The sequence below is a fragment of the Phycodurus eques genome, chromosome 1 (assembly GCF_024500275.1).
Source record: "Phycodurus eques isolate BA_2022a chromosome 1, UOR_Pequ_1.1, whole genome shotgun sequence".
In the NCBI taxonomy this organism is placed as follows: Eukaryota; Metazoa; Chordata; class Actinopteri; order Syngnathiformes; family Syngnathidae; genus Phycodurus; species Phycodurus eques.
This window is the reverse complement of record NC_084525.1, coordinates 2,230,001-2,247,994: the sequence shown is the minus strand read 5'-3', so window position 1 is coordinate 2,247,994 and position 17,994 is coordinate 2,230,001. Positions and strand designations below refer to the sequence as shown.

Sequence of the window (17,994 nt, the reverse complement as noted above, 5' to 3'; positions counted from 1 at the left end):
CCCTTCGCTCGCAAATCTCTTACTCTAAGCTGATGACTGTCGGACTTTATTCCTGATCGTTCATCCAGGCGATGTTCACGAAGCAATTGGGTAGTTCGTCTCTTGCGGTGCCGACACTCAGGTTCCTCTTTTCCATTATGGGTTTCCCTATGAGTGTGTGACGTGTGGCGATCTGGAGATAACATCATGGACCAGATTGAGGAGACCATCTGGACACTGGAGTGTGATGTAGTGTGAGCCACCAGTTACCCATGAGGCCTCGAACAGACCAAAGACCAGGTGGGAAGAAAATCAGTTGATCATTTTATTTTATTTTTTTTCAAATGTTACACGATATCTCATAAAATAGTATGTTCTTGTGAAGATTTTGTGCGAGTCATTTGTGTTGCTTCAAAACACAATGGCTATTTTGGGGGTTAAATAATAACTTCTTTTTTTTTTCATTAAAAGACCCTTTATTTCAATTTTTTTTATCATCTTTGATTTGGTTTTTTTTGGGGGGGTTGGCAAGAAAATTTGCATTGGAAATGCCCAAAATGTCCTTTTTCAAGCTATTCCAGTGGGTCTTTTCCGCCTGGCATTTGAGACGGCCGGATTTATCATTAATTTGTGACATGTAAATAAGCTTTGCTCTGATGGGATTGCTCATCGTCCCCGATTTAAATATGGAAAACAGCTTGGCTCTGATTAGTCCATGTCATGGCATCGACTAGCCTCTAGAAGCTCGGGCTGGCCAAGCATACATAGTGACACCGCGTCCTTCGATGTCTTACTGTCATTGTGAAGCACAATTCACTGAGCGTTGGATTGTTGGCCCACTAATAGGGAATGTGATCTGAAAGGGGACGTGGGTGAAAATTAAAAGAGAGGGGGGGGGTGGATATTTTAAGGTTATGCTCATCATACGCTCCCATTCATTTGAATTGCACCGGCTGCGACGATCATCGCTGGCGACAATGACCGCAAGCTCCGCTATTTCATCCACCGTAATGTCATAAATTATGAATACAGTTACAATAATTTCTCGTGTATAATGCACATTTTCTTCCCCCAAAAAATCTTCAAACGTCAATATTGCGTATTATACATAGGTAGAGTAAAAATCTGAAAATGCTTTCACGGTGAACGGAGGTATATGAGTAGATGTATTTTAGAACAGACATAAATTAGTTAGCATAATGTTAAAATTAAACACTTGGGTGCGCCGCAGTATCAGTGGCTGAGACTCGCTCGCTTAAAACCTGGAAATGCCGTGTTGCTGTGCAGCTGAGTTGAGTGGGTGTGATGGAATGATTCTGATGGAAGAGGACCTTTCCTGAATGTAATAAGGATAAAACTGTGGTACCACTAAAGTCAAACGCAGTGAAATTTTCTAGAACGTCGCACAAAGTTTTGGAGTTTGAGCAGCCTCAATAAATCGTGTTAAGAGAAGAATATCCACCCAGTGATATGAAGGAAGAAGACGTATGCAAAACTGCAAGAGTCGGGCAACGCCACATCGTTAAGGATACAAAGTGTCCTACCCTTTACATAGGGTTCTCCTTTATATATATATAATATTAATTTTTGCAAAAGCCTTTGTCTTTTGTCATTCATGAGAGCAGATTTTATCATTTTGACATCTTAATATTAACAGTGATTAACTGATTTTGACACTTGCATGACAGTTAAGAATCGTAAAATGTTGCTTTGTCTGCACAGTTAATAAAGGCGATATGATGGGAATATGTTGACCTGCAATGAATCTATGGGGGCAAAATTCAAATTAGGGGATTGTGTTCGACCTTAAAGGATGAAATAAAAGCCGTTGAACAAAGCACGTCCACCATACTTGTGGCAAAACATGACATTTTTAGTGATGGGAATCTGGTGAAAACAGGTTGGATACACCTAATGCCATAGAGAGGGCAAAAAATGTAAATGAAAAAAATCAGTTGATCAGTTAGTATCTCCAACAAAGCTATTGCCATAATAATCACAGAATAAAATTGCAATTACTAACGGGAAGAGAAATATCAAGCGGTAGGAGAAAAAGAGCGGTGGTGAATTGACTTTTCCAAACCCAGAATACACAAAGTGACCTAAATTCAGTCTCATCTTCACTTGTGGGAGCAACCGCTCCCTGACTACTGTTTGTTCTCATTTCTGAATGCATCCTAGTGAAAAATAAATAGTACATTGGGAATGCAAATTATACAGTCACCTATGTTGAAAAAAAGAATCCATGGAACATTTCCCTTTCCAAATCACCATTTCAGACAAAGCTTCTGGTCAGCAGCCAAGAACAGAATCATCATTAAGATCTCAGACGGCTAAAGCCCTTAATGCTGCGATATTGGCTGGTGAAAATGTCATCACACTGAGGAAATATGAAAATAAAAGCCTTTCAGCATTCATGCCCCAAGAAGCTGTCAAGGGCAAGTATGACATGGAGTGGAGTTATCGGCTATTGTAGCTCAAAAGGTCTGAGCGTTGTGTTACTGCACGGCAGAGGCTATCTGTGTGTGCGCGCGTTCGTGTCAAAACGACTTCGTCTCCGCTTGTCTACTCATACAAAGTGCAAAGATAATTTGCAAATACATTCTTGTTCAACGTGTTACCTGTAAACTGCACCCCAAAACGTTCTGTAACACATGAGATATTTTGCCGTTTTTATAACATGTACAGTCGTGGTCGTAAAAATCGGAATTGAACCAACATTTTCAACAAAACCTTCCACCGAAGTTGACAAACTGTACGTTCGAATTGGCGTCCAATTGCTCAAATCAGGATGCATCACAGGATTGTCGTAACTGGTTGACTGCACGTGTTTTGCCACACATACAGTATCTCCAAAGAAGCGGCAGCCCCAAAACGTGTAGCAACTCTTGTATCAAAGTTTAGGTAGATTGTTGTACTGTCATGAAGTTTACATTTAACTATTAGCAGTTGTTACCTTCCTTTTACTTTTTACTCATTAGGAACGTTAACATCATGTTAACAACCTTTGAAATTGCCAACAGTCAAATGTTTTATGATGGAGACAGTTTGACCCCGGAAAGGATTATTTTTGTTTATTATTAATGGAGTATTGCGCGTCATGGTCAAAACTGTTCGGAAATCCGAACAACTCCTAGTTCCGCCCCCATGCCCACTCAAGTTTCAGTTAAGATGGTCAGGTAGAATAAATCTAACAAAATAAGCAGAAACATCACCTCAAAATGTGCCAGAAATAATATTCGAGTAAAAATATGTAACTTAATCAATGAACTTGACTCAACTTAAAGAAAAAAACAATAACAAAACTGGCATAGCCGTTTCCCAATGTAAGGTTGTGTGTCAAATGCGGAACACTTTCTTTAGCGTGTCATGTGATCGGCTTTCTGGCAGGGACCACGAGCAGGCCGGGACTTTAACTCTGACCTTCCCAGATTAGACAAAAAAATTTAACCATTTAACCATTTAACCATTAAACCTTAGACAGGTTTTCTAAAGTTCTAGAAATCTGTTTGCCATTTTTCAATTGGGCAAATGACCTTTGACCCAAGGGAGAAGGCACACATCTGGTTGTACTTGAGAAAGCCAATAAACATTTTAAGGCCGCTACCTCAGTTGGTGAAGCCCCTGGAAGCCTCAGTGCTAACCTTATCCAACATGTATGCTGCACTTTAGGAGATACATATGATACGATAGTTGAACGTTCCGTAACAGACCATTTTATATGCATTAAAAATATAAATAAATGGGAAAAAAATAGGATGACCATGTGACTTTTCCCCAGTGTTAATACACAGTGCCAGTACCTCTCGATGGAGGGAGGTGGGGTGAGCCCAGGGTGGGGCTTTTGACATCATGCCTCTGGGTATTACAGAGGTTTAGACTTGTTAACTTTTAATTCTTTAAATTCCTGCCGCAGTCTTGTGCCTGTAAGGCTTATTAACACACGTTAACACACGTGACCAAAAAAAAAAAAAAAGGCAACTGCCATTCACCTTCGTTTTTCATGAAGGCGACATCACTGTGGAATATGTGCCATTTTTGCAATTTGTTCGCAATTGTCCGGTTTAGTCGCGTTCGGCTGCGTCGCTCAGTGCGCTGCGGGCATACAACGGCCACCTTTCAGACTTCCTCTAAACCTGGGCGGGACGGAAGATAACATTCACACCGCTTACCCGACAACGTAACATTGTCTGACGCCCGTTTTCACACAGCACTTTTTTTCGGCATTAAATGAAACAATAACATATTGCTTTGCGTTGCTCAAATTAATATATTTCACTACCAAGTAACATACAAGTATGTTAAAAACGCACAAGGAATTTGTCTCTGGTAGTTGGAGCCACTCTAGAACGACGGCAAACATGCCACTCGGACAAAATATACATTTAGGATATCAAAATAAGTACGGCGGGCCATTGAGCAATATAAGGGTACCAGTAATGTGGTAATGCTGTTAAAATGACAATTGTGCAAATGATGCAGAGAGTTGGTCAACCAATTTAAAGTGATATTAATGACAAAGCAGTTTCTTTCTTCATCTCTGGCCTGGCATGCATCGTAGGTATTTTCGCCATTTACACGGGGATTGTTTTCACAACACTGTTGTCTTCATGGAAACATTCAATAATTCCAAGAAAGGCATTCGTGTTTTTACTAGGTTGGTTCTGCATAACCGTAACCGAAAGCCATCAAACTAAATTGTTTAGTTCTCTCCCCTCTGCTTCATCAGAGCACTAGAATATCAGCCACCACCAACATTTGAAGGCTCGATTCAAATGGGTGTGACGCATTGCCTGTGGAAGCTAAATGGCCTGTTTAAAGCCCAGTTATAATAATAAACCCTCATAAAACCTCAGCAGGCCTCCATCGTAACCGTTCTACCTGCTGTAAAAAAAAAAAAAATGTAAAATTTAAAAATCCAAAAAATAAAATCGATGCGCACGCTGCTATGACTTCAGCTCGGGTGAGGTTGCAGTGGACTAAAACCACCAACATTGGAGGCCAAAAAGACAGTTATGCTATTTATACCCCCCCCCCCCCTCCCCTCCTTGGAGAAAGCACAGGGAAACTTGATGCTGGTGTGTGCCACAAAGAGGGAAGGCCTGAGAGGAAAGAGCCGAGAAAACAAAAACAAAAACATATCAAAAAGTTGACACATGCTGAAGATTGCAACGGAAGTTGAGCTTTGCTGCATGTCGGCCTGTCTGCACCCACATCGTTATGTAGGTTATAAGTGCGCTCGTGTGTACGTCATCCTGTTTGCTTGCCGATGCAACAACACCACTGTCGAGAACCACGAGCCAGGAGAAAGAAAAACTAAAAAACTAAAACAGCATCTGAGCGTTTATAATGTCACGTGTGTGTGGCCCGAAGGAAGGATGGGATTTCCGGATCCTTCCTATTATCCCACAGCACTGATGATGAACCCTCCCGGGCTCCCACCCCCCGCCTCAATCAGCATTCACTTGTCTCTGGGTCAAGAAAGGGGGCCACAACCGTTGTCTATCATGAACAGGCGTTAGAGATAAGGTGAAGAGCGGCGTCACCCAGGAGGGGGAGGGGCTCAGAGTATGCCAAGAAGACCCAGTTGAGGTGGTTTGAGCATCAACAATACATGCTTCCTCTATGGCTCCCTGGCGGAGGCCACGAGAAAGACACACTGGAGGGACTATCGCCCCCTTTCCTCCTCGCCTCGACACGTTTCTATTTTTATATCATTTTTTATTTCTTTCTATCTCCGGTCCAGAAAAAACAAAAAACACTCTAATATGCATGCCAGGCCAGTAATTGGCAAAATGCTACAAAAATACTATATACATGCCAAGACTGAACATTTAACAAGCATGTCCTGATTTTACAAATGACCGTTTGCAGCATTTACACAGTGAGTAATGCAGCCTGTGACCGGGGGGGGGGCCTCATTGGAGCCACAACTGCTATGGTGAGAGCTGCATGCACAGCTCAGTTACCTTTGAGCAAGGCACCAAACTCCCATAACTATTGTGATTTGCAGTAAGCAAATTCTGTGGAATGGTTGTCACATTGTGAATCATGACAATGAAAGAATTAGTCTTAGTCCGACTTTGGGCTAATGGTCTACTGTCAAAAAGAGTCACAAAGGAGGGCGGATGTCCAAAAAAAGACCCTGCAGCTTTTATGGCCGCCAACTCTATTGTGATGCTTCTATAGGGAAATCCCCTCACCAAGAGTAGAAGAATAGAAGCCGTGGCCTACATTTTGGGACTGTACATAGCAAAACTTCAACAAAGCGGTACCATTTAAAAAAAAAAAAAAAAAAAAAGAAAAAGAAAAATCCCCACTAATCTACAGCAGTAAGGAATGATCAGATGCTAACAAGGGAATTTGGTACTGGAAAAAAAAGCTGCTACAGCAATTGACCCCGGCTTGTTTGTGAGCCAGCTTTCGCTCGAGCAGAAAATTCAGATGTGCAATGATAACACCTCAAAAAACAAACACAAAACCAATCCTCTAATCCCTCTTTTCACACTCCCAACCCCCTCCCACCAGCCCTACCTGCTTGCTCCTCAGCGCCACCTACTCAAGTCTTGTTGTGTGCAGCTTTTGAGCTGGGGAAAGTTGCGGGAAGTGTACAAAGGGAGGTTCAAAATAAATCTGTGTTAATTAGTAGTCGAGGTGATGTTCAATACCTGCATTGGTTGAAAAGCTCAAATGAGACTGTGGGAAAGCAGAAAGTTCCGCCAGGTCTCTCAGAGATGGCACCAGGTAGAGCTCAAACCTCCACCGAGGCCAAAAGAATCCTAGTTTAGATTAGTTCTAGGGTTGGACATTTGACTAACTTTTCCTGACCGAACATGTAACGAATCAATGAACATTTTTTTTTTTTGAAGGGACGGAAGAATCTTTCTCCCAATGTTATGAACTCCTGTTTGGATGCTATTAATCACAGTAAAGTTTTCGGAAAACGCGCCCCTTCGTCAGTAGTTTGCAAACAAGACGGTGCCATGCAGTTGGTTCTTTTCGCGGCCTCCCGTGACGCGCAACCGTCTCATGAGCTCTCCGTGCAATTGTCAGACAAAGGGAGATGCCGTCCGCGCTATTTGCCCAAACGGAAAGTCAAACATCACTTATCATTCCAAAAAACAAATGGCTCCTCATTCCCCATCATTGATTTGTCCTCTTGACTATCAGGGACTCCAACGCTAATCCCACACATGTATTTATTTATTTGAAACCTGTCCTGTTTGGCCGCCTGGCCATGCAGTATGGTGGAGCTCACCCGCCTTCTTCCGTTAGGAACAGTTTTGCTGTGCAACAGGGGACTTTGATTTATTCCCTCTCTGGTTATTTGCGTTGTGATAGATATTAATTGAAAATACAGTCGGACAAGAAAACAAGGTTTGACAAGGGACAGACGGAGAGAAAAGGAGAGAACCCTGAATTACTCTCTATCTTTACTGAAACCATATGTCCTGACTCCTGAGCACCCGCAGCCGGACCCCCCTTATCAACACCCCTGTGTGCTAAGTGGTAACAAAGCCTCTGCTCCCACTGAGGTAAGAGGGAAAGCTCAGCTGGAGTCTGGATGCTTTCCATCCAGAGTGAAGGATTAGCAGCAGAGGAGGCGTTCCTTTCCAAATAGAAACTCTTTTCTATTTGTGTTACATTACTAGATTTTCTCCTTAGCCAGTCCAAGCTCACGTGAATGCGTTTTACATAAAACGTCGTAAAGGGCGACAAAATAGTCCAGACCTCATTTTGCCACTCTTAACGTTGGCGTAGCAACTGCCGTGGTACGGTTCTTAGAAGGTAGAGCTAGAGACGCTGTAAGTGTGCTAATTGGTTTAACGAAGAGTCTTGACTTCCAGGTGACAACTGGAACGGTTTGGTTTAAGAGGGTCAGTTTTGCACATCAAAAAAAGTACAGCCAAAAAGTGAGAAAACCATGCCGCATTGAAGGCATCAGCTGGAACAAGACACTATTACAACAAAAATGACGGAAATGAAGGAAGGCGTTTACTTCTTCAGCATGTGGTTGTTGGACACAGTAAGGGGAAATATTTTATCCAAAGGAGACTGAGGGCAACAAGTAAACCAATCGATGCAGCAAAATGGAGATGCTGGAGTACTGCGATGTCAAGAGAGGCCAATGTGAGCAAATGTTGGATTGTCATTTCCAGCCGTGTAACCTTCAGATGTTACAATGATAAATCTGCCCGGCCAATATAAGACGCACGGCGGTTTATGTCATGCGTACGGTATCGGCTCCACGTGGCATCCCGACTCACCATGTATGAGAACGAGTACCCGATTTTGCCAGCGTGCAAGCGTCAACAGCGAGTTGAATGGTAAGGGGTCAAATGCGGGAAAACGGCAGAACACTGAACACTGTCGAAACATCCTGTGGTGGAAAAACAAGCCAGGTCAAGTTCTGTTCTGCTCCCGACTGGACTGTCGTGCACTGCGTGATTAAAGACAATCATGCTTTGGCATACTGTCCTATTTCCACACGAAAGTATGTGTCCATATTTGAAGATTGACAAGAAATGAGGGAAAATTCTGATTCTGAACCTGCATACACATTTTGCTTTAATTATAAGACATAACGTATGCAATCAAAATTGAATAGGAACCTTCTTGAAAGAATATTGACTCATGAAAGAATCCAGGCAGATGCATCGAAAACTGAGGACAGGCAGTCTTCCGCAATCTGCCTGAATTTTAAATGAAAAGATGCCAGCTTTCACATATCCACTGACATCCCAGCTAAATCTTTGAGGCTGCGCCATTATCAGAACTCCCGGAAGGGGGTTTGGTAAGGGCCTGCTGCTGCCCGGACCATCTTGCAACACAAGATAAGCACTGACCGCCTGTTACGTGGTGGCACCGTAGAGATGAGCGTATAATCAGTTTCAGAATCATCTTTATTTGCCAAGTATGTCCAAAAAACACACAAGGAATTTGTCTCCGGTAGTTGGAGCCGCTCTAGTACGACAACCGACGGTCAATTGACAGAGAACACTTTGGAGACATAAAGACATTGAGGGGAAAAAAACTGTCACTGAGCAGTAAAGGTTTGCTAGTCATCTGGTAATGCCGGTCCAATTTTTTTTTTTGTTGACAATTGTGCAAAAGATGCAGAGTCCTCTAGCACTTAGAGCAGCTCGAAAGACTAATATTGCAACAGTGCGGTGCAATGAGCCTCATGCAAAGGGCGCGTGTATGCGGTTTAAAGTGACGAGTCGTGCGATAATCTGGGACAATGTTGATTGTGCAAATGGAGCAGATGCTACTCTGGCATGAGTGGCCAGTATTGGTCAACAACAGATATGCAAATAGTGCAGCGTGGCGAGACTACTGCAGCGAGTGCACGAGTAATGTATAGTTGGCCCCACAGAAATGTGAAAACAAAAGAAATTGCCAGCATGTTGGAATGGAATTGGAGGTAAGCTGTTTAAGAAGTCGATCGCAAGAGGGAAGAAGCTGTTGGAATGTCTGCTAGTTCTAGTTTGCATTGATCGGTAGCGCCGAACTGAGGGAAGGAGCCGGAAGAGCCGGAGACCGGGATGCGGCGGGTCCGAGAGGATTTTGCATGCTCTTGTCTTAGTTCTGGCAGCGTGCAAGTCCTCAAGGTCGGGTAGGGGGGTACCGACAACCCCTTCAGCAGTTTTGATTGTCCGTCGCAGTCGGAGTTTGTCCTTTTTTGTAGCGGCACCAAACCAGACTGTGATGGGAGAACACAGGACCGATTCGATGACCGCTGTGTAGAACTGCCTCAGCAGCTCCGGTGGCAGGCCGTGCTTTCTCAGAAGCCGCAGGAAGTACATCCTCTGCAGGGCTTTTTTGAGGACGGAGTTGATGTCGGTCGCCCACTTCAGGTCCTGAGAGACTGTAATTCCCAGGAACTCGAAGGTCTCGACAGTTGACAAAAGGGAGCTGGACAACGTGAGGGGCAGCTGTGGCGAAGGATGCTTCCTGAATTCCACGATCATCTCTACAGTCTTGAGCGTGTTCAGCTCCAGGTTGCGTCGGCCGCACCGCAGCTCCAGCCGCTCCGCTTCCTGTCGATACGCAGACTCGTCACCGTCCTCGATGAGGCCGATGACAGTGGTGTCATCTGCAAACCTCAGGAGTTTGACAGTCGGGTTCGCTGAGGTGCAGTCGTTCGTGTAGAGAGAGAAGAGCAGCGGAGAGAGGACACAACCTTGGGGCGCCCCAGTGGTGACGCTGCGTCTGGATGAGGTGGTCTCCACCAGCCTCACCTGCTGTGTCCTGCCCGTCAGAAAGCTGTAAATCCTCTGGCAGATGGCAGGTGAGACGCTGAGCTGGAGAAGCTTGGAGGAAAGTAGTTCAGGGACGATGGTGTTGAACGCTGAGCTGAAGTCCACGAACAGGATCCTCGCATAGGTACCTGCACTGTCGAGGTGATCGAGGATGAAGTGCAGTCCCATGTTGACTGCATCATCCGCAGACCTGTTCGCTCGGTGGGCAAACTGTAGGGGGTCCAGCAGGGGGCCTGTGACGCTCTTGAGGTGGTCCAGCACGAGACGTTCAAAGGACTTCATGACCACAGATGTCAAAGCGACAGGCCTGTAGTCATTTAGACCCGGGATTGCAGGTTCCTTGGGGACTGGAATGATGGTGGAGCGTTTGAAACAGGATGGTACTTCGCACAGTTCCTCAGATCTATTGAAGATCTGAGTGAAGACTGGCGCGAGCTGGTCCGCGCAGACTTTGAGACAGGGTGGGGACGCATGGTCCGGGCCTGCCGCTTTGTTAATATTTTGTTGTTTGAAGATGCGTCTCACATCCTGTTCGCGGATGCTTAACGCAGAAGTCGGTGGAGTGATGGTGGTCGGTGGTGCGGCCGGGTGGGTGTGGGGTGTGAAAGTGTCCTTTTTTCAAATCTGCAGTAGGTGGTGTTGAAGTTGTTGGCTAGTGTGCTATTGTTCTCAGCTTGGGGGGGGAGGGATCGTTGCTTGTAATTGGTCAACGATTGGAATGCATGCCAGACTGATTTAGAGTCGTTAGCGCTAAACTGTTTTTCCAACTTTGCTTCATAGTTCCTCTTTGCAATGTTAATTTCTTTCGTCAGCTGGTTTCTAGCTTGTTTGTGTTGAATGTGCGAAATGACTTTGTTGGCACACAAACATCTTCGCAGAAACTGATATAGGATGTGCCAGTGTCCGTATATTCATCCAGGCTGCCAGCTGAATTTTCAAAGACACTCCAGTCTGTGCAGTCTAAACAGCTTTGAAGTTCCATCTTGGCTTCATTGGTCCACTTTTTCACCGTTTTCACTGTAGGCTTTGCACATTTAAGTTCTTGCCTGTACGTCGGTATTAAGTGAATTAAGCAGTGATCGGACGAGCCCAGCGCTGCACGAAGTTTGGCACGGTATGCGTTATTTAGCGTAGTATAGCAGTGGTCTAAAATGTTATTTTCCCCGGTGGGAACGCCGATGTGCTGCTTGTATTTTGGGAGTTCGTGGTTGAGATTAGCTTTGTTAAAGTCCCTGAGAATAATGAGGGGTGAGTCCGGGTGTTTTTTTGTTTTGTTTTTGTTTTTAATCGGGATTCATGCATCACACCGGTGCAGTGTTCCCCTGGTGTAACAGAATGGCTGAACAATGTAACACAATATAATAAAATATATATAAATAAGGACCGGGTTGGAGGAAACTATGTACAACTTGTATTTCAAAGTGGGGAAGTGCGCACGTGACCGACATGGAGCGAAAGAGGAAACAGCGTGTGACAAACACTTGCCAGTGTTGAAGTTGGACAACAACCACTGACATGTGCATAAAACAATCGCATGTTTGCTGACAGCCGCGTTCAGAACTGAGGGAAGCCACATGAAGCCGAGGGCGGCCTTTGACCTTGTTGTCAGAAAAAGGGAGGTAAAGCACAAAAACATGCACTCCATTTGGCACATTGAACGCTGCTAATTCAGAAGTACGACAAAGACAAAGATGCACTTTGAGCTGGAAGCAGACAGCATCTGACATCTGCGAGGAGCAATTTGCAGGAAGCAAATTCTGCCTCAAATGAGATACAATGATTGGAAAAGATGCTAAAAAGGGGTTCCTTATCTTGGTCAAGAAGGGGGAAAGGGAGTGGGAGTCTTGGTGCCGAGTGCTCATGAATAACAATTTACTTGCAACACTGTTTTGATTGTTTTCAAGCCGGGCAATCAAACACAATGGAGAGGTGTGAATGATAGCGCCGTGCAGATAAGCTTTTGCAGCAGCAGCAGCATGTCGGACCGAACTGCAACTGCATGCACAACACTGAGTGAGCTGTCAAGTGCGTTTATGCAAAAGCCACCGTGTTTACAAAACCGCTGTACGGGCGAAATGGAAACGAAGAGTTGCGAAAGTAGCAGAAGCTGCCGTCGTGGATGTCCAAGCCAAACTCCACTGGGATTCGGAGTATTTTACCAGAGAAGTCCACTGCTTTACGACAACAACAAAGCCATCCGCTCAACGTGGAATGCATCGTTTAACGCTGTCGTCGGTAGTGCCGAATTAGTCAGGGTAACTCACTCTTTTAGGAAACACGAGTGCAAGGCTCTCGGCGCGACGGTTTAGACCTGGTGAAGTGGTAACCGAATTGGAGGATTCGTGGATGGAGTTCGGCGTGGTGATCGAGTGAAGCGTGAATGGGAACGCAATAAAAGAAAAAAAAAAGGGGTGAGAGGTGAAGTTCAACTTACCGACTGAAGGAAGAGCAAAGTGCGCACGTAATCCCGTTCTGTGTTCACCATTTCGTTGAGGACGCACAGCCTGAGTCGTTGCTGTCGGTCCGATTCCTTGACGGCGTGGACCGCGTTCTCCAGATGCCCGTCTTCCTCTTCCATGGTGGGGGAGTCGACCCCTCGAAAAGGTGCCTCGCAACAAGAGGTTGTACCCCCCCACCCCACACCACACCACCCAAAAAAAGATTTTTAAAAAAAAAAAGTCGTCTTCTCCCACCGGGTGTCCGCACTTGGCCCACTAGCGGCTCCTCAGTCCATCTTGAATCATCCGACACAAGTTCCCGGGCGGGCGGAGATGCTAGCAGCACCGCGCACACCACGCGTCAAGTCCGCTTGTGGGAGCCGCCGAGCCGGCAGCCGGGAGCCGAACAGCGGCGGAGGAGGGGCCGCCTCAGCGCTCCGCTAGTGGCCGGTGAATGTTGACACCCACAGCCATTGAAAAGGCCCTCAGGGACATCATTTAGTTCTGGGGCGCGTGCGTGTGCGCGTGTGCGCGCGCGAGAGAGAGAGATCATTTCACACACAGCTCGAACATTCTCATTCACAATACCCCTCCAAATTTTTTTTTTTTTTTAAAAACGCACACAGATGTATACTGAAACTCTCTCATATTAATTAATTAATGAAATCGACTCACACACTACAGAAACACTTACACACACACTACTGAAATGTCTTTGCTCACACTCATACGCAGCTGAAACAAACTCACGTACACGACGTATCATGTAGATAGCACAGATACTGGTAAACGTATGCTTGAATAAATATTATTATTTTGTTTTTTTTAGGGGAGCAAGTCAACCAAAACTGAGCGTTACAGATATTCTCTTTGTAAAGAAATGCAGAAATTCCAGCATTAAAATAGATTAGATTAGGTAGGTAGATAGATAGATAGATTAGATTAGATAGACAGCCACCGGCTTCTGAGCGGAAGGCGCCCTCTGGCGGCCAACAGGTGGCATTGGCATGCAACACAGATTTGCGTGCCGAATTTCCTCTTGAGGTGTTAGGAGTATAATCATCTTTATATAAATAAGTACATAATGCACGGGGGCGAGGGTAATATCGGCCACGTCAGTCGTCAAACATTGGACACTAAGCTCCCAAATGTACGGTTTCAAATTTGAAGTATCAGTACATTAAAAAAAAAAAAAAAAAAGGTTTTCTGTTCCATCACAGCCACTTTGCGTCACATCCGCGCCCGTTTCTTCTCGGCTCGCTCCTTTACCATCTGACAACGGTGACTGCCTCAAGCTTCCAACTCTGCAACGATGGCTTTCTTTATGCGCAAAAAAAAAATGCAACATACTTTAATATCGCTGAATCTGAGCATGGGGGTTGAGAGTGCCAAGGGACATTTAAACTTGAACGTTGGCGCCGAAAAATGACTAGAATTATGACTTGAATAACGTTAGTGGGACGACAACGCGTTCCGACTTACGCGCGCATTCAAACGCCGCTGCCGTAGGAACGGAACTTCATTGTAAATTTGAAATTTTATTCATGAAAAAGTGACTGACAGTACAAACAAAAGTTCGACGGGTATTCATAAAAATAATTAAAAAAAAGTAATGGCAATGAAAATATCAATAGAAGCTTTAATGGATGTATGTTACATTCGCCACTCCTCCCGCACATAAAAACATACACAACCTGTCTCCCCATCTGAAGTGAGGAATGCAACAGACAACTTGTGAACGCCTTCTGCTATAATATATTTACAATTCATCCTTCATTACGTCTGTACATGGCATAAAAGTCCTTAAATATGATCAAACAGTTAAGTAGCAACAGGATACAAGGTGGGACGTCTTGATTGTATATGGGCTTTGCTCCAAGTCGATTTGAAAGGTGGTTGGGTTGTTTTTTCTTTTTTCTTCCTTCCCACAAAAAGGCATGTGCACAACGCACCGCAGTAAAAAAAAAAAAAAAAAAAAAGCGAGTCACACACAATTAGATGTGATCAATTCAAAAGTCCATGGCGCCGCTTCATTGACATTTTCACACGATAAACCATTTCCTCCAGCTGGGGTTTCTTTGCAAAAGCGCTCTCACGCAACAAAGGTACACCAAAAAAAAAAAAGAAATGTTCAGGTAACCAAAAGAGAATAAGAAAATAAAACACAATGTGCTCAGTGCATTAAGACTTTCCAAATAGAACAAGATCGACTCGGCCTGTTCCACGTGTGAGATAAATAAATTCACATTGTTACAAGACAGTGACGAGGGGCCTTGAACCAAAATTACAGTGACGAAACAAAAACAATTGTTCTTCACAATTGTCTTTTTCTTAAAACAATATAAATGGGTCAATTTAAATACTATTTCTCGAGGATTTGAATGTGTAAAAAAAAAATAAGAAGAAGAAGAGACCGATACAGCCCCAAATTTTGCAAGTTCGATATGCATATAAATAGTGAAGTGACGCTTTGAGTCAATACAAAACATGTTCGAAGAAGCTTGACACTTAAACTGCTGTGGTTCAGTTTAGAAAGTTGTTGAGTGAAATACATATCGGGTGCCAAGTTAAAATGTCCAGAAAAAGGTCATAATATTACGAGTGAATTCCGAAATCCCGAGACAATCACGAGCACAACATCGAGAGGCATTGCCGTCTCTTTCTGAAGACCCGCCATATCACGTTTGGGTAACATCATGCGTTTGTGCCGTTGTTAAAAACACACAGGATTGCATTGCTTGGGAACGTTGTGAAAGCTCCTCAAGAGACAACCGCTTTGCACAGGGTCGCCTTCGTTTGATTACAAAATGATCGTACAATTTTGACTTATCTCCAAGTATCAGGAGTTTACTGGCAACATTTTTTTTATTAAAAATAAATCTCTCTAGTATTGACTTTACTCTCTAAAACTGCAATTGTTTGCGCTCGTAAATTATGAGTGCAAAGTTACACCATTTGTTGAATATTTTGACTTTTTTCTCCTAATTCTATGATCCACAAAGCTTCTTAATAATAATCATTAAAAAAAAAAATAATAAGACTCCAAATGTTTGCACTCAACTCAATTGATAGCAGGCACATTTCAAAGGGGATTATAGGATTTCGTTTTTCAAAGCGACAGTGTCGTCTTTAAATGCCTCTGACAGGGTGTCGGGGGGGAAGGGGGGGGGGGGGGGGGGGTCATTCGAGGTCAGTTTTAAGATGGACAAGCATACACGCACGCAGAAGTCACACACGCAGCAGTGGCTTGTGAAACGGGACAACTTAGGCAGGTATAAAACGACATCTCTGTACAATAAAAGAACAAAGATGAACCCCCCTTAATAGCGATATTTAAAAACCCATGTGCGTGCTAGTGCGCTTCGGCCACGGCCACCAGCGTGCACGAGGAAGACTTTAGCAGGTGTCGGTATGTCGAAGAGATGACGTGTCAGTAGATTCGTAACATTTCATGTTTCCACCTCGGCGGAGATTCCACCAGCTGTCTGTGGGAATATGTGTTCGGACACAAGTGCATATGAGCAACAAGAAAATCACCTGGTTGCAGCTGCAGAGGACATTTATACGATCCCAGGAAAGCTGACAGTGTTTCAGGGCGAGAAGAAAGGATTCGTTTGGAAGCAAAAGCAGAAACCGAAAGGGCAGTTTACACAAGACCGTTTTAGCTGAAAATATTTTTGGAGGGTTTTTTTCGCAATTTGAGCCTGAAAATGTAAAAAAAATATATATATATATATATTTTAAAAAATGTGTCATAGAGAAAAACAGTGGACGTTTGTAAACACTGTAGCATTAGAAACAGAAAGGGTAAACGGCCTGTATAAATGAAGGACATCACAACTAAAACAATGGCGGAATAATACTTGAGTAAATAACTTGGCTCAAACATTTACATCGCTAGTGTCCAGCAGCGTCTCCTTACATACTAAAGTCTCTATTCACATATCACATACAGTATATGCCAACCATCAGTTCTTGCAACATTATCACTTACTGGCAATGGATGCATTTGACGGTATTTCTATTATTTTGGCTAATCTTTGCGAACTCGGATTTTGTTGTAGCTACCGATATGACAATTTATTGTATCATTAGCGCTCACAACACGATAAGGACACACCAGCATTGAACATCCACATTACTGTATGTTCCCCATCCTGCAGTGACCGAGATAGTGATGCGTCTGGCATTGTTTTCCTCCAGTTGAATCAAACTAAATCGCCGCATTTCGATACTGCCGTGACCGCTTGCAAAATATTGTTAAAGGATTGTATAGTGAGTATCTGTGATCGCTAACGCTAGCATGAATCAAATAGTTGCGGATGCCCTCCCAGACTGCACACTAACAGAAGTGCATGGCCTATGCTTTCACACACTGTTTTCATTACTGACTCTGAAATGGTAACTGTAATTTTGAAAAACCTTCACTTGAGGTATATTAATGTTAGTTATTCAGGCTCAAACACCAAAACGCCCAAGTTTTTGTTCAGTTCTAAAAAGGTCACATGTAAACGCCCTCTGAGTGAGGCGACAGTCACGGCCGTTCAAATCATCAGTTGTTGCTACCTCGAAATGAAGCCTTTTTCAAACACTTTACTCTCAGAGTCAAAGTCAGACAGTGTTGATATATGGATTCATATAAATAAAGTTGAACAGTATAAATATAAAGATTCTGCGTTGTCATTGACATATGCATGTTTAGCATAAGTGTGTGTGTGTGTGCTGTGTGCACTTGTGAGCCAGTGTTAAGACAGGACCGGGAAAGGGTTGTGTTAGAGGTGAGGCTTTCCCTCCCCAACCTCGTGGAAGAGGGAGGTGTAAAATTCGGGTTCCAGTTGCTTGTTGCGGTAACGCTGCACAATCTCTGTGATTCTCTGCTTCCGCCTTACATGCGGCGGGTTGTATGAGTCACTTTCGAGGCGTTTCCGTCGGCACACGTTGATGATGGTTTGGCGTACCAGGAAGCCTGTGAGGACACAGAGGTAAGTGAAGGTTTCGTTCTGCATTCCTAGTGCGACCATCTCACCCCAAACGGCTGGCTATGAATAATTGGATGAAGCAAAGCTTCCTCCAATAAACCACAGCAAAACTGAGGTAATTGTTTTTGGCAGTAAAGAAAAGAGGTTTGCTGTGAGTAAATACCTGGAGTCGCTCTCTTTAAAAACCAAAGACCAAGTCCAAAACCTTGGTGTACTGATAGATTCTGACCTGACTTTCAGTAATCATAGCAAATCAATTACTAAAACTGCCTTCTATCATCTGAAGAACATACTGTATCCAGGGTGAAGGCTTGCATGTGCCAAGCAGACCAGCAG

The 17,994-nt window shown here is 44.0% G+C and overlaps 2 protein-coding genes across 8 annotated transcripts in view; both read right to left on the bottom strand.

Annotated features, from left to right (window-relative positions):
- prex1 (phosphatidylinositol-3,4,5-trisphosphate-dependent Rac exchange factor 1) overlaps positions 1 to 13,148 on the bottom strand; it is a 98,437-nt gene extending 85,289 nt beyond the window's left edge. Inside the window, exon 1 of one of the 2 annotated variants that reach the window (XM_061672172.1) lies at positions 12,676 to 13,148. In XM_061672172.1, coding sequence (XP_061528156.1) covers positions 12,676 to 12,819 — 144 coding nt within the window. In that variant the 5' untranslated portion in view covers positions 12,820 to 13,148. The remainder of the gene's footprint in view (positions 1 to 12,675) is intronic. The other variant, XM_061672162.1, reaches the window with a different exon arrangement.
- A 1,059-nt stretch (positions 13,149 to 14,207) lies between these two features.
- Positions 14,208 to 17,994, bottom strand: part of LOC133399999 (ral GTPase-activating protein subunit beta-like) — a 34,802-nt gene continuing 31,015 nt past the window's right edge. For all 6 annotated transcript variants that reach the window (XM_061672104.1, XM_061672113.1, XM_061672121.1 and 3 more), the window contains one exon: positions 14,208 to 17,645. In XM_061672104.1, the coding sequence (XP_061528088.1) occupies positions 17,452 to 17,645 (194 nt within the window). In that variant the 3' untranslated portion in view covers positions 14,208 to 17,451. The remainder of the gene's footprint in view (positions 17,646 to 17,994) is intronic.